This window comes from Corvus moneduloides, chromosome 13 (assembly GCF_009650955.1).
Source record: "Corvus moneduloides isolate bCorMon1 chromosome 13, bCorMon1.pri, whole genome shotgun sequence".
Lineage (NCBI taxonomy): Eukaryota > Metazoa > Chordata > Aves > Passeriformes > Corvidae > Corvus > Corvus moneduloides.
This window is the reverse complement of record NC_045488.1, coordinates 16950437-16973035: the sequence shown is the minus strand read 5'-3', so window position 1 is coordinate 16973035 and position 22599 is coordinate 16950437. Positions and strand designations below refer to the sequence as shown.

Below are 22599 nucleotides of genomic sequence, written 5' to 3'. Positions count from 1 at the left end.
TCATTCAGAGGTCAGCTCAAAAACCAACCCAGACAATTACAGAGCATGCCTGCACGATTAGGATATATTTCAAACTGCCAAATGTGTTTTTGCATTGAAAAAAAGGGCGAGTAAATCTCCAAACCAGGACACACATTTTGAGGAATGCTGAAGGAAGCAGGGTTCTGTGATTTAACAAATTTTTAGTTAACATAGCAAAGTAGCTGCAAATTTGCTGTAATGGGGTTAAATCAGGGCTCAACTTACTTATTTTTACAAGCCAATGCTTTGTAGCTTCACCGGGTTTTGTCTGATTAGACACTGCATGCAAAGAACCCATGAGGGGTAGTGGCTTATGAGATATGGTAGAAACAGTTTTCCTGCTCCAGCTAATACACCCTTATGTGTATTCATGTGTCTGTTGCTAGTCAGCAAAAAAGCCACTTGGTGTGATTCATCATCATCATGTTCACTGTTCCATTCAGCTCTCCTTAAAACTGGAAAGCTTTTATTAGTCTAACGTGAAGCTTTATGGATTCATCTGCAACAGTGCACTTTGGGCAAGTCTACTCTGCAAACAGATTTTTTTCAGATTAATTCTTATCTCCTTGCTTGCACATGCTTGCCCTATTAATGGTGACATGATATTAAGAGACATGAAAACAACAGCCTCCTCTTACCCTTAGACACAGTGAGAGTTGAACTCAGATTCCCCAAACCACAAAGCAGTTTGTGGTCTCCTGAAAAGCAATTTTAAGCAGCAAACAAAGGGTCTGACCTCACCCAGACACATTGTTAAGGACTCAAGCACATATCACGGGACCCTAACAGCAATCCAGTGGAGCTGGCAGCACACTCAGCTGTGTGAGATTCGTGGCCCAGTGCCAAGAGCTCCTCTGCTCTACTCCTGCACAGCCTCTGACTCCCTGGGTGGCCTTGAGCCCTACTCTACAAACAATTCCCAGCACAGCACTTCCTTATGGGAAGCCCTCCTGACTACAGCAGCACCACTGGAAGCCACACATGCATGGGGACTTGAACGCTTGGAGCTCAACTACCTGACACACCATCCTTGTGCTAAGCAAGGAAGGAGCAAGAGATGAGAGTAACGTACCTGTGCACAGTGTGGTTGGAGCTTTATCTGTCAGCCTCTAGTACAAACTAAGGCCTTGCAGGAGCCTTGTAACATGTATTTTGCTCCCAAAAACACTTATAAGAGAAACATAAAGCCAGGGATATAATCCTTTCCATTTAGGATGTCTTGGCAGCATCAGGAAGTCTTGGCCAACAAATCACACAAAAGCTTGTAATGTTACCAAGTTCCTCCCTTTAAAATGCAATCAAAAAAAGCCAGACTTGTACCAGTACATCTTCCCTCTCTGACTCCCACTTAACCTGAAATTATTATGTATTACTTTACCCTTTCACCAGCTTACAGCAGTGGCTGATAAAGTCACCTGTTTTCAGTTGCTTGCTAAGGGTCCACTAATGGAAATTCTTTGGTGATCTGGAAGATTATCTGCACCTGTCTCCTACCAAGCTCCTTGCTGCTAGAGGGATGGACAGCATCAGCATTCAGCAATGTACTACAGAAAAAGAAGGAATAAAAATTACTTTTCAAATCCTGAAGCTGCCCATCAACAGACCTCACAATTCAAATAAAGACATCTACATATGTAGAAACTAGCAATCAGAAGTGAGAGGAAGTATCTCTTATGAACATGACACATGATTTTAGAAGGTTTATCACTGCACTGAAGTAAATCAACACATATTACCAGGTAAGATATACAAATAGATGATAGTGTTTCCAAGAGCATGGCCTTCAGGACTCATTTCCTCAAGAGGTCTATGGGAGTTCTGCAATGGTCTTACCAAAAAGATTTTGGTCAATGATGAGCAATTCTGGAAGGCTCTCTGATCTGCTAGGGGGATAATTGCATTCTGCACCACCTGGGCATGCAGCCAAGTAACAGGGACAGGCTCTTGCAATACAGCCCCCCCCCCGGGCCCCTCTGAGCAGCTACAGATCCACATCTGTCCAAACCACTGCATTTCTATACATTGGCCACCAACACAGAAAAGACTGAGAGCCAGTGTGTTAACAGTGTATCACAATTAAAGACACTGCACATGTGCAGAGTTGACACAGGGATGCACAGGAAACTGATGTGATGAAAAACCACAGGAGAACAAAATTTAAAAAATGTCCTAAAATGTGCATTTTATTTATTATCATTATACAATGTTTACATACAGGTATACTTTTAAGACTGCTCAAAGAAAGTGTGAAAAAAGTGAGGCGAATACCGGTTTAAAAATTCCTCCCCTACCCCAAATCCCCACAAATAAAATACATTTTAAAACAATCTCTTCCAAATTAATGTTTTGTCCTGAATTTATTGAATCTTTCATTTCAACATGAAAAATACAATCGAATGAATACTCAAAGTGAAATGCTGACCTACACTTCTGTATTGAGTTGCAAGAATACAATTTAAAACCTTCAGAAGCTTTCACTTGTCTCCTTTGCTTACATACCTTTGTTTTACTGAATTAGAAGGCACAGAAAGTCCGAATTCTCACAGATCAGTAAAATTCTAATAAAAATAAATTACTGTGCTGGACAACTTCTAACTTGTCTGATATCAAACAAAAGACTTCAAGTAGAAGCTTTTGTTCAAAATAGCACCATTTCCACCTGATCTCTCTTGAACATGAATCATTCTTCTCGTGTAAAAACTGTAGTTGGCACTTGAGGTGGGACACTTTCTGCCACAGCCAGGATTCTTCAAACACTAAGCAGACCGAATTGCTGAACTCTCTACAAAGTGTAGGTAACATTTTTGTTGGGAAATGGCACATTTAAACCATAATGTAATGTAGCTTAACCCGCATATGGCTTGCCCATTTTGGTGTTTCCCTGACCCCTGCTTCATAATTTAGCAGATGTTCTTGTGACTGTGGTGAAACTAAAATAAAGACATGTTTATGGGGCTTCACGGCAAGCAGGTGTAAAAATAATAAAACAAATAGTGTGGTTGCTGCTAAGAAGGTTTTCACATGTTGTTTAACTCCAGTAAAGTTTGATCCAGCATCTGATGCATACTAAGGTTTTCTTCTTTGGCATGCGCCACTTTCTCTGTTGTGGGATTAGAAAATTAAAACATGAATAGCAGTTCTTCGGAGGTACTGATTCTCAGAACATGAAGGCATGCAATCATCATTTCTCTCAGAGGGTTTAGAAAGTTAAGAAATGTGCATGCTCATAAATACCAATGTTCCCAAATAACACAACTAGAGCACACTCCAAATTAATAAAACAAACAGCAAGTAATGCAAGTTTAGAACTGTTTACAGCTGCACTTGTTAAGAAAATGCACTGCCAACAGAGACACTATGTTCTGGAAGCTCTTTGCTTGTAGGAACGTAAGTGGCTTTTTTCTTTTTTTAAGGTAGGCAATAAAGAAAATAAGTAAGTTCTTTACAGATACACAATTAAAAGTTTCATAGAATTCAGGAACACAAAGAACAAAAAAATTAAAAACTATTATAGTTTTCAGTGAAGTGACCTTTAAGAAATTTATTTCTTCTAGAAAATAAATAGACTCAAAGTTAGTAGTTTTATGTTGCATGCACACTTTTATAGGACAATCATTTAACACACGTATTTGATACAATAAATGAGCATAATGTTCTGGTGGTGCATCCTACTGGGATCCAGTAATAGTAACTTCATACTACACAAGCATACCTTTGAACTGATCGGGTATTGCCAGATGGAGAGCCCATTCTTTTTTTTTTTTTTTTGTCAAATACAAGCCCAATTCATAGTAAGGCAAAATTATCACATCAAAGTCTCCAGACAAAACAGCTGTAAGTATCCTTTAAGTTGGTTTTGAAATACAGATATATGAATCCTGGTGAATATTTTTCTCTCATTGTGGTAAAAATCTTAGGGCCAATTCATGTTGTCAGATAAACTGAGTGCCTTTCTGCAAGGCAAGCTGTTACTTTGTGGATACTGTTAGCGAAATGCTGTAGCTCTTTACCCATGTGGAAAGAAGCTACTGCACAGCTGAAAAGCTTAGTGCTCCCCCAAAATAGGTGTGCAGACACATAATGAAAAGCCTCATCCAGAAGAAGCATTTCCATATTTTCCCAAGAGAAACTGAGGATTTCTTTCATTAATTTATCACAGAATGAACAGCTCAAAAAAAAAAAAAAATCTAGGTTTCTTGCTTATTTCTACATTTACTGATTCATTCTTAAAGGAAATTTTAAAGAAGGTGTTTTGAAACAAGTTAACAATATAGTCACACTAAAGTTTAATCCTCATTCAATGCCAGCTTTAGTTCATTAGTTAGGCGACTGTTTTGCTCAAGTTGCTGGTAGAGTTGGTCTGTACAGGCAGCAAGCACGTTAGAAGGGAAAAAAGAGGCAGAATGAAGACAGATTAGACAGAGAAAACAGTTAAATAAGAGTTAATAAAGAAACTGGTCACATGACAGACAGTTCAGTAACATACAGAGAAACACTTTACCTCTGTTTCTAGAACTCTAGTAATTAAATAGCTACTCCAAGGAACAGTTATGGGACCATATGAAGAACTGGCTAAGAATCCTGCTGTGGGGAACAGCTGTGAGACACAAACACTAATAGAAATGGAAGAACTGCAGCTATATTCCTAGAAGTACCAAGTCCTGCTTTAGTCTTCTGTACAGTTATGAGTGCCATTTTTCTTTGCAAACTATTTAAGGTGTGGTGAAACCTCATCTGCCAGTAGAGAGAAAGCAATTGCACCACAGCCAGCACAAGTAACAGCAGGAAAGACGCTAGTAGGCAACTACTGCCAGGTCTGACTCAGCCCATACTCCTTTCCTAGGAAATCTGATGGGTTGAAATGTTATTTTTGGTAGGAAAATATACTTGTGTTACTAGAATCAACATATTTTTATACCTTTAAAATTTCCAAGTTCTACTTCGTAAGAAAAAAGACTCACATTTGGTGAAAATGAAAAGGAAGGGTGAACACCTTGCTCAAAAACAGCAAACAGAGAGGACAATTCATGTTGAAACAGAACAGCCACAGCCATGTTGTGACAGCACATTTAATGAGAGTTGTTCTGCAGAGTGAAAGAAATGTTCCACAATGGCTTTTGACTATCTTGTGTTCTCAAATTGTCCACGCTCCTCTCAAAAGCCTAACTACACTCCTGACCTCTTGATCCCAGATTATTCCCCTACAGGAAATGACTGTTTCTGATTCTTTTCCACAAGCTGCCTAACAGCTTCCACAGGAATCCTCTTCCCCTGCAGGCACTGGACACAGCAAAGGCAAAGCTGTGCAGTGAGCTGGTCTGCAGGACATGCTTGTGTGGTGAGCAACTCCTCCCAGCTTCCTCCCCAGCCCAAACTCCCACAGCCAGCTCAGTAAAGCCAGGGCACATTTCACAGCTCTGATCCTGCACCAGTAACAAGTGGATCTTGTCTCTCTCATCATGATAATGTCCCATATATGTGGAAAAAAACCATCAAAACCTTAAAGTAACTAAAATTTCACTTTGTCAGGCAAAGTGTATACAGCTGTTATTCAAAAATGAATCATGTGAACTTACACTTACCATCATCACAGAAATCTCCTCTCTGATTGAGGCAGAGATTTACAGTATTTCTCAACTTTCAAAACAACTAAATCCCCCAGTAAAGCAGGGAAAGCACTTCCCAAGTGTACAGTGAGCCCTTGATTCTGCCTGGGCTGTGCATCCATCTGCTCCAGAGGTAGACCCTGGCACTGCAGGAGCCCCAGCAGCCGAGCAGTGAGTTCTGGCTCTGTGCAGAGCCAGCAAAGCTCAGCCTCTGCTCAGTGGAGCCCAGAGCCAGCCCTGCACTCCCAGCAAGAAGCCTCAGGCACAGAAACAGCCAGACATGGGAGGTAGAACAGCACAACTGAGGGTGACAAGAGTGCTGAACCACACTGCAGCGGGGAACCACACCAGCTCCCTGGAATGAAGATTAGTGCAGCAAGACCAGCCAGGAATTCTGCATGCAGCTACCTGGGGATCTGCATTGCACTGCCCATTTCCAGTACTACGTCCAGCAATCTGTCATCCTCCAGTGCAGAGCTGATCATGTATGATTGACACAAAAGGCAAAATTTTAATACTGATGTTTAAAATCACTATGTTAAAAATTGACAGGTTCCTACAATGGATTTTGCTTTTTTGTTTACTTTTCTTAAGAAACACCAGTATTGCAAGGAATTGAGTGGACAAAAAACACTGCTAAAACAATGACCCAAAACACAATAGATTAAGAAATTGGAGTTACTGTAGCATATTTTACTCTGGCTCAGCTGACAAGTGACAGTTGACCACATTTCCCCTAACTCTCGCATTTGCGAAGTTAACCATGTTAGCCTCAGTCATTTTAAAAATGCTCATCCCATTGTATTTGGGTAACTTTCATCTATCCCCTTCTATTTGGTTACCCTTCACACACAGCCATTTACTGTTTGTCAGCTGAGCAGTAGTAAGTTACTGAACTTTATTACTTGAACTATCTGTGATTGCTGATACATATCCTGTATTTGGGCCTCTCCCCACAGCCATGAACATTAGGATGTGTCATAGGCTAGAAAACTGGGATATGCCAAAGTTATCCAAGGATGGCAGGCCAGGAAGGGAATGCATCCATTTGCAAGCCTTATTTGGAAAACAAGTTCTGAGGAGGGTAGAAAATCTAGTTTAGACTGCACTGCTGAATAATCTTGAAGCTGAACAAGAAAGAGACATTTACATTATTCTGCAAGTTAAAATCTACAATTCAGCTATGGTATAATGAGTTTATTTAGCTTTGGTGACTCAGGAACTTTAGCAATATATAGAGTGACAGCATCACCAGAAACCAATGCAGTTTTCACTTTAATGTGAACTGGAAAATAACTTCTTTCGCTGTGATGTAAATAAAGTTAAAATAAGGCAATCAACTCTCTAGTTTCAAATAACAATACAAAAAACCACCAGATGTCAGTATTTAATGTTTCATCCTTAATTAGACACTGACAGATCAGCTGAAACCTGAAATCCATGATGTTCCACTTTGCAGCAGAATAATTTCATTAATAGTATAATCATGAGAATTTTCTTACTCCAGTTTTGAAACATTTCTCATGAGTCTGCAATTCAAACTCACAAGTCTGAATTAAGCACAAGTGGAAAGCTACCAAAACCTCCCCAATGAAACTTCCAATCCTACCATGCCACTCAAGAAAAATATACCGTAAAACCCCCAAAATGTTAGCAAGCAACATCTTTGCTGAATAACTGAGGTGTAAAAATGGGAAAACTTTTTTTCAAGACATTTCAAGGATTATTTTTGGGTGAAAAAAAGAATCCCGAGTTTTTGATCCTGCCTCTTTAAATCTGTCTCGAATATGTAAGTTAATGAACAAATACATTTAAATAAAGATATCTTCAGCATCAAGCCAGGAAAAGATTTCAGGCTTTAAAGTGAAAAATCTTGTTACATCAAGGATGTAACTGCTCTCTCAGCCATGCTCCCACGACCAAGTGACCCCAAGGAAGTAGTGTCCTTGCAAATTTTGTCCTAATAATAACAACTGGAAAAATTCCTATTACAGCTATTTGTCATTTTATCTGCAGCAGAGTTTTAGAAAAACTAAGATAATAACTGGTCAGTTTTCACACCATCCCACACACTGCACTCACTGGCTTGGCATTGTCAACATTCAGGCAAAAGTGCTTTCAGCTGAAAAATGAAAACACCAAAAAATGAAATCCCTAATGGCAAAAAAGTGCAAATTTTATTAATAACTTCAATAATTATTTAAATAAATAAAAGGCAAAGGAATAGCAAAAGGGATACAGCTGGGATATTTATTTTACATTGAGAAATGTAGTTTCTGTACAGGAGAGCACAAACAGAGCATGTTCTGAGACAGGTGATAGAGGAAGTGTCAACTAAGCTAGAAGACAGGACAATGAACCCATGAAACATCCAAAGCTTGGAAAGATGTTTTATCCAACCCGATGAAGATGTCTTTGGAGAAGTGAAGCAAAGAAAATTATCTGCACAAAAAGAAAAAGTGAGATAAGGTAGAAAATGAAAAAAGGTGCAGTAAAGACTTCCAAAAAAGCAGCAATGGCACAGCAGAGCCCAGCATGCTGAGATGACTATGCTAGAGAAACAGCACACCATGCTGGGACTGGAATGCTACGGTCATGTCCTCATGTACCAGTAGAGTACAATTTAAAGTCTGTTTTCCACTTAGAAATATCCAAAATTGAAGAAATATTGTAATCTCTGTATACAGAGGAGGAAAAAAGAAATCCATTTGCTTGATAAGCCACTGAATAAAACCACATGTTGGGAAGGAATTTAAAAACAAAAAACCAAAGCATACAAAGCAGGCAACATTAGACCTCTATTAAAATGTTGGAAGAGAGAGGGAGGAAAGTAATGAACACACATGGGGACAAAAAAAACCATGAAGAAAAAAACATTTAAAATACGGATGCACACAAAATAAATTTCAAGCTCTAAGCAAACCTTATGTCTTGCTGAAAGCATGCTTGGGCTTCCAAAACAGAATGCTGAGACCAAACATTGCACCTCCTAAGCACTTGAGAGCCACAGCTCCTCCCCTCCCCCGTGCCAGCTGCAGTGTTCATGCGAGGGAAGGGTTTGAACACGGGAAGGGGGAGGTAACACAGCTCACCTCTGTTCAGAGTCCAGTCTGTGTCAAACACCGCATGAATGAGTCACACCTTACAGCTGCTGACTCTCCTGCTTTCCTGCCACTCTTTATTTTTCTCCTTATGACTAAAGTTGGTATTACCACATTTTTGGTGTATGCAAATGAAATTAGTACTGCTATCCAGAAAATATGCAGCAGCAACCTACAATTCAATTGTCGCCTTTATGGGTTTAAGCGACAAGGTATTTTAAATCCATTTCCACGCTTGTAATTTAGTGATAACAGCTGAAATTTTCAGAGCAGCTATGGAAATTTAGATAAACACTTCCTACTGTCATTAATAGAGAACATCGCAAAACCTAAATTTCTCTGAGGTTTCTGTAGGAATTTTGCCAGAGCAAAAACTTTGACAGCAGGCAAAGGAATACAATCTGAATGCAACATGTACCAAGGCAATTTTCTTTGTTAAAATGAACATGATGGGCCTGGTAGATATGTTTGAACAGAAGTGAACTGAAAGGATAAACACAGAGCTACAAACAAAGGGCAACCACAAGACTCAAGGATTGCAGACATAATGAAAGAGTAACCACAAGCTTACAAAATCACCATGAGTATTTACCAGGCTCGGCACAACACTCACCCACACTTTGCCAGGGTAAAGCAATTGTTCATGGTATTTTGTACACCTATTCTCTCTAAAGGAAAGCATCTCCCACTACACAGGGAGCATCATTTCACAAGGCCGGTACCACGCAATCAGTGAGGGCAGGGAAGCAGGAGCGGGCACAAGCTGGGAAGACATTTACATGGAAGTCATATCATTGAGAGCGTGGTCCAGCTCCTCACTGATGGCTTTGTACTTCAGTTTCTGAGCATAGAGCTCATCTAATGTTCCCGCAGGGAAGGCAGAAGTGTGCAAGGAAATGGAGCAGGATCATGGGATGGAAGGTGAAGGTGGCGGCATGGGATACCATCCAGAAGCCGTAGGAAATGGGAAGAACGCACATAAAGAAGGGTTGTGACAGACAAAATGAGACAGAAGTTAGAGAAGAATAAAAGAAAGAAAAGAGTGAACGGTTCTATGCAACAAGTTCATTAACTGCACTGCCAGTGGAGCAACCTGTGATACACAGAAAACCAAGAAAAGAAAAAGTACAAAAGAAGCAAAAATCCATGTTTCACTGCCCTGGATTTTTGTTTTAATGCACATTAGGAAGGCACACAGGAGCTAGGCAGAAAAGATTCAAAAACGGGGCTCAAGGAGGATGTTACCATTTTCTACCACTTTTTTTTTTTTTTTAAACCACTCTGGTTTGTGTCATGTCAAACTCAGCTCCTTACAGCAATTTTTGTTCCTTCTAAACACTTATCTTTCTTCTCAGCTTCCTTCCTGAGTCAGGGATCATAAATTTTCAGCAGCTACTTAGGCATTTCATCACCTTCACGCAGAATCCAGCCCGTCACACCATGCAATTAAGCTTCTTAAAATCCTAGACTTAGTGTAATGCATCTAAATAGTGAACTTCATATAACTTCTAATTAAAAAGTCCTACTGAATTATTTTCTCCAGAGGCAGAAAGCACATTCCACTACTCTGCTGCAGCTCTGATAGATTTATCAGAACCTTACAAGCAAACCCTCTGAAGTTAAATAAACTGTCCTTCTGACTATGTATACAATCTATTAGCTTGACCAAAACCCAACAACTGGTCTACGCCACAAAATGCCTGCCCTGACCCACACTTATCACAGTAATAAATTAGGTTAGCTTGCTACATTCCTAATTACTGTAAACATAATGCAACTCTTCATGAGCTTTTTGCTAAGATGACAATAACACTTGTCATGTGATCATTTACCCTATACATTTACATACCTCCAAATAGAAGAGTATAAAACAAAAAAATGAAAGGAGTCTTGAGAAAATGAGCGAAAAAGAAACAGGCAAGAGCAAAACACCATTCATCTGAAGCATTTAAGTTATCAATACATTTCATTTGGAAAATATTTTGTCTACTTTACTCTTTAGGCAGACCCATTTATATAAAGTGGGACAAGTCAGCCCAGTAGAACTGGGTACTGGAAAAAAAAAAAACCAACAAAAACCTCCACACAAGAGAAGAATAAGAGATACGTATTTCCACAGTAAGTAGAAAAACAAACCCCCATACCTTCTAGGTCATCAATGCTCTTCTCCAGCTTGGTTACTGACCTCTCAGCAAACTCAGCACGGGTCTCAGCCTGAAGTCAGGACAAACACAGACTACTTTAGGAAACACACACAGAGTACTTAGGAATTGAGAAGAAATAATTCCAATGAGGAAAGAAGTACAATGAGAGGAGGCAAATAATAAGGCTAGTATAAACTAATTTCTAGGGGAGATATTTAACATTATACTGTTTCCAAAATGTATGTCAATCCTAACAGCATCAAAGTAGTATTTATACTAAAATCAAAGGTGCATTGGAAGATATGTTGCAAAGAACAGCTCTAATTTTACCTCCTTCAGTTTGTCAGTCAGAACTTTAATCTCCTCTTCATACTTGTCCTCTTTCTGTGAGTACTGTAATTAGAAAGAGGATCACTGGTATTAGACAGGTATTCTAAATATACCAAAAAACCCCCGCATTCGAAACTCTTGTAGTAGATCATCTGTACACAAGAAATTATTATAGGTAAAACTAAATTAATTCTGCTTGCAAGGCTGTGGTAATACGGTTTATTACAAGAGTCAAACTTCCCTTGAGTTACATTCTAGTGCAATACAGCAGGAACTTTGAGAAGAAATTAGTACTACAGTTTTAATGAGGATGTCTTTTGGAGAAATTTAATGTTAGTACACAATGCCATTTTGAGGGACATTCTGTAAGTAATACTTAATCCTGTCAGAATACTCAACAGAACACGTGGCCAAATAATACTGACCTATTTGGAACTAGAAGATATGCTATGTTCCAATAGGAGCCAAATACGAACTGAGCAGTAAATCCAAATGCCTCTACTGACAACAGCCCTGCTGAAATGCTGCAAAGCAATCAGCATACAAAGAAAACCCCACAGGCCAGATGGCAACGTAAGGGACACGTTCTCACATAAGTCTCTAGCCTACCTTCTCAGCCTGAGCCTCCAGCGACTTCAGGTTGTTGGTCACAGTTTTCAACTCCTCTTCAAGCTCAGCACATTTGCTGTTATTTCGGAGGGAAGGCAGGAAAGGGGCGGATGGAAGATTCAGTCAAGCAAAAGAAACAGGAGAAAATAGGGGGAAAAGATAGAGAAAAATGAAAACAATTACAGGGCAAAAGAACGGCCTCAAAAGCAGCTGATCCATCACAGATTGAAAGCAACTCTTTGTGATGCCGAATACCATTTCAAGTGCACATTAAGAGGATGACCAGACAGAAATTTATCTACAGCTCTTGGCTTACACAGAAACATTTAGAGCTTTTACACTTGAGACAGTTCAGCTTCTTTTGGCTGCACAGGAGATCAGTTTTAAAGGCAAAAATGAATAAATAAACAAAACAAAAAAAAGAGACCAAAGAAAACCACCAAAGCAAGATGCAAAGAGAGTAAAGAGCATAGCAAGGACTTATTTGTTACTATTGAGTGAGCTAACTGGCTATGGAAGCTGAAAGACTTGGGTTGCAGTTAAACCTAAAAACTGTTTATTAGTATCAGTACCTTATCCTCTGCAGCCATTAATGCTTTCAAGGTTTGATCCATTATTCTTAACTGTTCTTCCAGCTGTCGGACTTGGCTGTTAGTGAACACATGAAATGCACAAAAGCCATTCACAAAATCAGTGTGCAGGTACAGCATGCAGTGACAAAACACGCGCACACACATAGGAACACATTTACTTCAGCACTGATCATTTATTGCAACGATTACAGTAAATGAACAAATATAGCTTTGAGCTGAACACACGGTATACTGCCAACATTTCATGCAGTTATAGTTCTCTTCCAGCACCTCACATATGTCTCAGAGCAGTTCCACACTTACCTTTCTGATAGTTCAGCACGCTCCTCAGCGCGCTCCAGGTCACTCTCAATGATCACCAGCTTACGAGCCACCTACAAGGACAGGCAAGGGACAATCAGGGATATGATATTGCTGCACCACACATCACCTGTTTCTAGAACCTACAAAGCTGGGGGCTGGGTGTCTTTGTTTTTTGGTCAACACATGAGTTTTGATTATGTGACATCTACATTTGAGACTTAGTTATCAGACATTTTCCAAGACCTCCCTTTCATTCACCAAAAGGCAACTGAAAACTATTTTTCTCCCTAAGAGCTTAGGGAATACTCTCAAACATTTTAGTGTGAAAATCTAAGCAGAGATCTCCTGTCACCTTGTCCCCTGAGGTATCTGGGTGCCCAGTTTTCCTTCCACAGCTGTGAAGAGTTGTGTTTGTGATCTTTTGAACTTAAAAGGCAAAGGAGAAAAACAAAATTACAGGCACAGCCTAATGGGCTTTAGAAAGAGATGACCTGCACTCAAGAACTGACCTCTTCATACTTGCGGTCAGCCTCTTCAGCAATGTGCTTAGCCTCTTTAAGCTGGATCTCCTGGATTTCCATCTTCTCTTCATCCTTCTGGGCTCTATTCTCAATGACCTTCATTCCTCTGAAAAACGTGAAAAACAGGAAATGCAAGGTTCAGGGCTTGCCAGTTTTATCTCCAGCCCTACTACTCGTGGTATGTGACTTTCAGACAATTGTATTCAGGTGAATGGAGCACATCAGACAGTTGAGTCTTCACCCCATAGATTAGTCCTGAGCATTCACATTTCAGAAGTTCAAGGAACAAAACACATGTCAGGAAGGAAGAAAAAGTGTGATTGGTTAACTCTTACTGTAGTTCAGCTGTAGTATTCTTTTTCATTTTAAATTGGAGGAAAAACTCATCTTACAGAAAGGTAAATTAAGGGTATCACTTATAAAGACCTAATAAGGAGACTGAAAACATCTGTGCTTTTATACTCATCAACAGCATGTTACAACCCTTGCAGGACTGACAAGAATCATGTTTATGGGCCAGACTCCCCTGGGTTTTACCATGTCAGAGCCCTAGAAGCTCTCTGTGCTCTGCATAAGCAAAATTTAACTCCTTCATAACAAGAAACACTGTGCGTTGCACACATCTGATCCAAAATTATCTTAAATGTTTCAAAACACACTGTGAGTGTCTGGCACATTTCTTTTCAATAGACTGCATCCTTAGTAACCTAGAAATACACATGCAGAATGTGTGGGTTTCTTTCACAATAAAAGGTACTATCACAGATATGTTACAACTGTGTTACAGTATTACAACTGGAGAAGAGAGAAGATCTTCCAACCTCACAAATCTTGAGTTCCTAACTTACATTACAGACTTCTGGAGGTCTGAAGGAATTATCAGTCTCTTTCCTTCGCTCACCTTTATGTACCAATCTTGCCAACAGGAGAACCAAAGCCTCTTCCAGCACTTTCCTATTCTCCAGGTGAGATTTTCTACCCACAATGAAAGCAAGAATCATCCAACAGCACAAGAGTATCACAAGAAGTTGTCACCCAATGAGAGAAGTCTGGGCTGGGCCAAGTAGTTTTCCCAGGATGTGACATGATACATCAAAAGACCTACCACACTCAAATCTCGTCTTCACAACGAAGAATAATCCAAGCCCAGATATTTTAAGACATTTCTACAGACAAGCTGTAACTGAAGTCCATGTAGGCAAAAGAAGAGCAGATTACACACATTCAGAGACCTAGGAGTGGTTTAATTTATTTCCCTAACCCACACCCTGGCAATTATGATCTTTGTCATAAGGGTAACAATCCATTCAGGCGTGGCCCCACCCACCTTTCGCTCTCATCTGCAGCCTTCTCAGCCTCCTCCAGCTTCTGCAGGGCAGTAGCCAAGCGCTCCTGAGCCCGATCCAACTCTTCCTCAACCAGCTGGATGCGTCTGTTCAGAGAAGCTACTTCACTCTCAGCCTAAGCACAGGAAGAACAGAAATTAATTCATAGTAAGGCACACATCTTCCCTTGTAAAAGGTTATCCCATTACCTGCTAGTGCCATTTAACAGCACTTCTGTAATTTCTGACTTCATCCACTAAAAGTGCATCATTGACGTACATAATTAAATTGTGAGGTTATTGCTTAACAGAGGAAAAAAGTGATTAATGCTTCCTTTCAATGAAGCACATCAAGGACTGTACAATTTGTACTAGAAAGAGCTGCACAGGAAGAATTATGCACCTTTACCCAAATATTTTCTGTTATTGTATTTGCAGACATTAATTACACACCTCGCCTTTTTTAAATCAAATCAACACAAACTAATTACTCAATTCTTCTGTTACCCTAATTCCTTTATTTATGACCTTTCACCATATTTTGTAATATTTGTCCCAACACTTCCTTGAGTTCCATAAGAAGGATTCAGTGTAAACATGTAAAAACACACCTGGATCAGCATTTGCAATGAGACAGCTGACACAGAGAGAGTATGAGAACATTTAAGAAGTGCCCGAATACCCAGAAGTTTTGTTTACAGGCAAGCTGCGCAAGAGTTGACAAAAAAGGTACCAGCAAGGGCCCTGGTACAGGCAGCAATCCCTTAAAACAGCTTTTTTTTTTTTCTTCCTCCAATAGTTCCATCCTCACTCTTCCCCTAAATTTGCCTTTCCTGAATTACCTGTTTACTTAACCTTCTGTATAACACTTGCAACTCATCTGCCTCTTACCATTTCAAGCTCTTACTTCTGACCATCTCAAATCTACACTTGCTTAAGTTGCAGAGTAAGTTCTGAAACGGCCTTCTTGTGGTAACCTCATTATGAAACCTTCTTTCAAAACTATATTAAGCACGAAGTATATACAAAAGGGTAACTACTCTAAAAAGTTAATGATTTCAGAGAATAACACCTAAATAGTGCTAACACTAACATATACGATATGTATTTGCTATGTGTGAGGAAGTACACATCTGAATTTCCTACAATGCCTAGTTGAGGGGGGAACCAATCCTCTGGCAAAAGCAGATACCAAAAGTATCAGTTTGGTATTTTTTCTTTTCTAACCAGGGGTAGTTGGATACAGCCGTCCAGAGCAAAGATTTTGCAGTACATAACACAAGAAAAAAAAAACTCACAGGCCAGACAAGTAAAACAACCTTTGACATGAAAATAACGATGTCCTCCAGAAGGACTGAAAGCAACACATAAACAGGTAAGCAATTGTATCTTTGAACATTAATATGCATTGGCAGTGAACATAAGAGACCCAGAAGGAGAAGAGACTTCATCCTTAGAGATCCACATTAATCCAAATATAAAATATTTAGCTATGTAATCATGCAGTAGTATTCCAAACCTGTGTTTTTGGACTTCTGGCTTTAAAACAGTAAGAATTTGAACTTCCAGATTTAAGAAAGAAAATAACCTTTCATAAAGGCTACCCTAGGGAAATTTGTAATGTTACAAGTTAATTATTATCATGTCAAGACTCCTTGTCATGATAAGAGCTTAAAATGTGCTTCAAAAACACAGGGTGACTAAAGTTCAACTTTTCACTTCCTGCTCCAGTAACTCACTAAGGATTTACCAACCAGCCTTATATGGCCCCAGTTATTCTTCTGCAGAGCAGGACTTCTCTCCTTATATGGCAAGGAAGGAAAAAACCCCAGTGACATTAGGCACTCCCACTGCTACCATGCAAACATAACCTGCATCTCTGCCATAGCACTTATACACCACATATTTTGACAATGAGCGATGACACGGATAAGTTACCATTGGGTGCTAATTATTACTATTATAAGGGAGATTGTGTTTTTCAGAAGAAGGAAGAAAAATGCATTTTGAAAACATAATGACCAACAGCCCCTTAAAATGTACATACTCAAAACAGAAGATTCTTTTTTAAGGGAATGGCTGCTAATCACAGCCTTGAAACTTTTAGCAATCTGGTTTAACAATCAAAAGCTGGAGGCTGCGCTACTTTTTGGCCACAGCTGTAGTTTTTTCATTGTTTGTGTATCTGTACCTTGCACAGGAAGAAAAAAAAAAACCTCACATAACAGCTCTAGCTGGTCACATGCTATACATGTAAGGCATTACACTGAGGGAAGAGGCAGATTCACACAGCTTGCTTGCTGTAGTGCTCTCAAAGCCTTCCTCCTCAAGCATGCAGAAATACAGCTGCAACATCTGTAGCCAGCACTGTAGAAAAAGCACACGTCTACATGTGCCTGGGAGTTCAGTTTTCAGCCTTTATTCACCCCAGCACTGACCCCTCCACACAAAGACTTAAATAACATGTAAACGTACTCTGCACAATTCTACATCATCCACATAAACCAACTCCAGGGAAGAGACAAACATTAACCTTAGGGGTCCTAAGCCTTATTGCAATGTAGCTGAGCTCTTAAGGGAAGACTTCACCAGAAAGCTGTAATCACTCCTCCAGCACTATTCCTTCTGCCACAAAAGGTAACAGCAAAACTTCCCGTTTCAATAGAAATTCCTCAGTACGTTGTTCAGAGTAACGCATGTTACTGGAAATAGGAACATCGGTGTCCTTTACTCCACAAAGCTTAGAAAACAAGTTTTTAAAAAACAGAAACCCTTATGAAATAAGTTAATGACTTAGATCATACACTGAAAAAAAATGGATATGCCGAGTGATCTGCAAGAATGCAGCAGTTACACAAGCACAAGTAGCCATATTTTGCTCCATAAGGAAGATGACCTGCAGGTAATCAGGAGGCTCTTCCTTTGAACTTACTGCCCAGAATGTGCAGAAAGGTCCATATTATAAGGAAATCAAATAATTGCTATTTTTTCTATTGCAATAAACTACACAGGAAATTTGTTATTTTGCTTCGCTTTTATACAACCACTGAAGACACTAAAACTGCCTCAAAGAATACTACATTTTATAGCAGGAAACATTAAGTTACAACTGCTGGAACTCCCAAAGGTCGGTGGTAAGACAAACAGCCCTATCAGGTTTTTTTTATTGTGATTGCCGCCCATAATTACATCTCTCTGCTACGTAAGCCTATGCTGCTCACAACTGATCTTGCCTCTGCCTAAAACCAAGCCTACTGTTCCTTTCCCCTCTTGGCGAGCAGCTTTGATGAACAAAACACGCTACAGATGTACAGCGTCTGGGGCTGTACGCTTACACTGCTGGGGGGTTGTCAGGTACTACGGCCCATCTCAGGTTCAGTCTTACGAACTTCCCAAGAGTCGCCATGCTGACTACCCACAGATGAACTCGTCTGGTTGGGATGAGAGAACTAGGACTTGTGGAGGGAAAAACCCCATAAAACCTTGCTCACAGCCTAATACAAAACACGTAATCTCAAACATCTCGCCTAAGTCCAACCTCATTCCAGCTCGGGGTTTTGCTGTTGGCCAGCACACGTAGTGCAGTCTCCCTGCGCACCGCACCTGGGCCCGCCCCACGCAGCACTCGGGTTACCGAGCCGGGGAGTGCAACACTGCGGGTCGACCCTGCGGCCAGACCGGCAGGTAACAACCTTCTTGTCCGACACGGCGGCGAAGGAAGCGGCCGCTCGCCCCACCGGCCGGGGAGGAACACGAGGGAGCCGCGGCCCGGGACCCGCGCCCAGCGCCCCCAACCCCCGGGCCGTGGGCCCAAGCCGGGCCAAGGGGCGGCCCTACCTCCTCCCGCAGCGCCCGCTCCTGGTCCACCTCCCGCTGCAGCCGTCCCGCCCGCTCCTCGGCGGCATCCGCCTGCTCCTGCAGGCTGCGGATCTTCCTGCGCACGGCCTCGAGCGAGCTCATCGCCGCCATGCCCGCGCCTCGCCCTGCCCGCGCCGCCGCCCTCCGCCCGCCGCAGCCCCGGAAGTACCCCCGCGCCGCAGAGCTCCGGGGCGGGGCTGCCGGCACCGGGCTGGGAGCGGGGCGGGCACGGAGGACGGTCCAGCCGTCCTGGGGATGGGCTGGTCCTGACCCGGTCATGGCAGGGAATGGGCCCCTCCTGACCGGGGATGGGCCGGTCCGGCCGGAGCTGGGCCGCCCCTGGCCGGGGATGGGCCGGTCCGGCCGGGGATGGCCAGGTCCGGCCGGGGATGGGCCGCTCCTGACCGGGGCTGGGCCGCTCCTACCGGCAGCACGGCCGTGGCCGGTGGATGGGCCGGGGCAACAGTGCCGCCTGGCGGCACACCGCGCGGGGTCCCGCGGGCCGGGCCGGGCCCGACCCGGGGTCAAGACTCACCTTTCCTCCCGCAAACCGCCCCCGTATGAGCGTCATAAACTGACACCAACCAACCCGCCAGATGCTGCTGCACCCAGCCTGGCTCCTGAGACACGGGGAGGGGAGAGGGGGCTGCAGCTGCCCACGCCCAGGTGGGGTGGCTCCGCGGATGTGCCTGGCTTTTGGGAGATGAGTCACACCGGACAGGTAAGATTTCCACATCCCAGTGTAAGGCGAGTCCATCCCAGCGAGCCGACACTCCCTTCCTGCCCGTGCCCTTTTCCTAAGTCTTGGAACTATCCAAACCAATAAGGCAAATACTGAGTCAACTGCAATGCCCCAAAGATACTCTGCACTGCCAAAAAAGAAACATGTCCCTAAAATGTCAGACATATTCCATGCCTACAAATCAATATGGCATTTACCTCGGTGAAAACAAGCCAGACACTCTCCCACCCTCCACCTGAGGGAAGACTGCAAATAAAATTGCCCTCAACTAGCTTCCAAATGCTGTTTTCCAGCAGGGGAAGATGGCATGGGGATCAGTTAGGAAGATCCTTAGTTTCAGAATGGGAGTCTAGTAGCATTTCTCCTGCCTTCATCCTAGGCAAGCTATTTCCAAATAGTCTGCATACTTTTCCATATAAGGAATATCTCCCCTGGATCTATATGCAGTTCCTTTGAAAAAGCTAACTAAACGTCTTGCTAGGAAGCTGCCATGCACAGAGCAGACATCTGATCCACATTATACACGGGACCCTCTCCCCTGTTCCTTCACACACTTCTGTTTGTTAAGTTCTTGGGTTCTCTTTCAAAGCTATATAACTTAATTGCCATACTAAAGCTAAACCTTTTTTTTATCCTTTCTTCCTTTTAAAAGTAAAATAAGATAGAAGCATGTTGTCTTTCATGCAAAGTTGTTGTTTGTAACATTTCCCTTTCTGAAACTATCCTTCCTCCCCCTGAAATACTTTGCTTGCTTCGTGGCAACTCCTTTTCATTATGGCTTTGAGGTTGGCTTTTAAAGCTGAGCTACAAGGAAAAGGAGGGTCATTGCTTTGGAAATACTGTAGTTTCACCAAATCCTGTAATTCAGACCTGAGATTTACTCAGGGAGAATTGCATTGTCCAAGAGCAGTGATAGAGACCAGGACCTTAACAGACAACATACTCTTACGGCTCCATGCATACAATCCATTAAATGCATGTCAGGGATAGACAGGTGGGTGGGATGAGGGCCTGGGAGAGGCACAAGCTCTTGCCTTATTACCATATAAAGTGCTGAGCTATATATATCTCCCAGCTTGCTTCCAGGATCCCTGTCCTCTAAATGGCAAAACTAGCAAGTATCATCTTCCAGGTAATTTTCTGTCACACAAGACTGAACTTTTCTTTGACAAGTGAAGCAGTTCCACTGGTTTCCAAGGGAAAAAAAGTAGGAGAGGACCTTTTATCTCAGCGACCAGTGAGCCAAACTAGTATCTAGCAGCAGTTCTAACACATGCATACCTAGGAACAGCTCTCTTGAAGACAGAACTAGCAGCCCTTGCTCTTCTGGATCTCCCTCTTCTGCACTTACTTGCTATTAACTCTCTGATTCTGTTTCACTATCAAGACAGTGTTCTTCCAGCCTGAGCTGTTTCACCCATCACCTGAACAGATGAATCACCAGTTCTTTGCTTTTGTGTCTAGAGTGACAAGTACACATGAAAAGCACATGTCAAGTGAGCAGAAACCCAATCAAACGCCTCTGATAGTGTGCAAACCTCATGCAGGGAGGCAAGTGCTGTTTCCCACCTCCCTGCCCAGGAGGTGCCTGGACCCTGCCATCACCAAACTTTGGAGTGCTGCTGGGTAGGAGTCCAGGCTGTCCTGAGCAGAGCAAGAGTGTGGTTTCTCTGTTGGGCTTGTGGTGAAAGGGATGGGGGTAACTTACATCTGTGGCCTTTTTGTCAGCCAGTTCCAACTTTTCCTGTGCATCTTTAAGGGACTCCGAGTATTTGTCCAGCTCATCCTCAGTGGCCTTCAGCTTCTTTTGTAGAGCCACCAGCTCGTCCTCCAGCTGTGATATGGGTGGAAAGTGGTGCAGAGGGGAGGGCGGGCAGGAAAAGGTGCAGCAGGCAGCGTGATCGTGCAAACAGAGAGGTGCAAGTGCAGAAGAGACAGAAAAGGACAGATGGACAGAGAGAGAGAGAAGGAGAGACAGTTAGATCCTCTTTGCTTGCAGCAAGGGCACGATACCTTGGCAGCATTCTCCTCTGCGGAGAGGAGGCTGTCCTCAGACTTGTGCAGCTCTTCCAGCACTTGGTCCCTTGAATCCTCCGTCACACGCAATTGCTTTTCCAATTGCACAATGTCATCCTCTAACTACGTGCACAAGAGGAAATATAACACACAAATATGTTTCTCCCTGGGCTTAGAAAAGTGGGAAATTAATTCATAAATCACTCTCTCTTCCTTCCTCCCTCCTCCTTCAGATCTCCCAGAAACGAGCAAACAATGTGTTCCCCTCCCCGAATCGAATAAAGCCCCAGGTGTAAAGGAGGGGGGTTGGAGAAGGATAAAAAAAGAGGACAGGAGTCTGGAGAAGGGCGGGGGGGGGGGGGGGGGGGGCGGCTGGAATCGGACAAGTCTGCTGAGTGATGCTGGAGTGGGGAACACAGCTTTAACTGTCCTTTGCCAAATCGCAGCACATCTGTCCAGTGCTAACTAGGTGTTCCAGGCAGCCTCTCTAAGCCGTGCTCCTATGACAAAGGCAGAGGCCACGAGGCTGTCCCAGGGCCCTGCTCCCCAGCTGGAATGTGGGGACGGGGGAAGGACCTCCTGCCGCGCCCCCGGGAACCTCCAGCCGGCGGCTGCCAGGCTGAAGCTCTGCCTTAGGGAAAGTTCAACCAGTTCGGCAGGGCGCAGGGGTGGAACACAAGGTACGGCGAGGGGGGGGAAGAAGAGGGAAGGGGGGGGAAAAAAAAAAAGAGATGAGTCGTCTGGAAAGACTTGCGCCCCGGCGCTGGCTGTGCCCGGGCCCTCGGTGCAGACCTGCTTGCTTCTCTCCTCCGCTGCCTTCTTGTCCGCTTCGGCTTGCTCGGCTCTGTCCAAGGCGTTCTCCTTGTCCAGCTTCAGCATCTGCATCTTCTTCTTGATGGCATCCATGGTGGCGGTGGGCTAGGGCGCGTCCCCGCGCGAACTGCTCCCGAAAGAAAAACTTGAAAAGCTGCGGGACAGCCCCGAGTCCGGACGCAGGCGCGGCCCCCGGGGGAGCGGAGCGGAGCTGCCGGGCGGCGGGGTTGATCCGTGCGGGACGGGGCGCCGGCCGAGTGCAAGCGGCGGGCAGGGAGCGCCTCACAGATATGTACTTTCCCAGGGGGCTGACTGCATTCCTCAAGACATCCAATACTTTTTTGGAAAGGGCTTTTTTTTTGCCCTTCCTCCCTCCTCCTTTCGTCCCTACCCCTTTCCCTCTCTTACTGCCCCCCGGGTTTTTTTGGGAGGCACAGCCTTCCCATTCGCTGCCGCCTGCCATTTGACCGTAGATATGACTATATATGGGATGCGATGGGCGAGGTAAGGCGGGGGAGCAATTTGTTCCCATTTCCAAATAGGCAGGACGGGACATTTCGCTGCTACTCCTGGGAGAAAAAAAAAAACCAGCAAGCGAGAGCGCGGGGAGCGGAGGAG

The 22599-nt window shown here is 43.1% G+C and overlaps 1 protein-coding gene across 23 annotated transcripts; it reads right to left on the bottom strand.

Annotated features, from left to right (window-relative positions):
• Window positions 1-2177: 2177 nt before the first annotated feature.
• TPM1 (tropomyosin 1) lies at window positions 2178-22312 on the bottom strand. Of its 23 annotated transcripts, none has more exons than XM_032122768.1 (10): window positions 21961-22312; window positions 21166-21291; window positions 20861-20986; window positions 14556-14689; window positions 13217-13334; window positions 12708-12778; window positions 11812-11887; window positions 11203-11265; window positions 10873-10942; window positions 2178-3121 (listed from the first exon to the last, which is right to left on the bottom strand). In XM_032122768.1, the coding sequence occupies exons 1-10, from the start codon at window positions 22072-22074 to the stop codon at window positions 3039-3041; spliced, it is 981 nt and encodes a 326-aa protein (XP_031978659.1). In that variant the 5' UTR covers window positions 22075-22312; the 3' UTR covers window positions 2178-3038. The 23 variants fall into 23 exon arrangements, with proteins under 23 accessions (XP_031978659.1, XP_031978651.1, XP_031978650.1 ...); XM_032122764.1 differs by lacking the exons at window positions 2178-3121; window positions 20861-20986 and adding exons at window positions 7864-8069; window positions 9508-9586; XM_032122761.1 differs by lacking the exons at window positions 2178-3121; window positions 21166-21291 and adding exons at window positions 7864-8069; window positions 9508-9586.
• Between the last annotated feature and the right edge of the window lie 287 nt (window positions 22313-22599).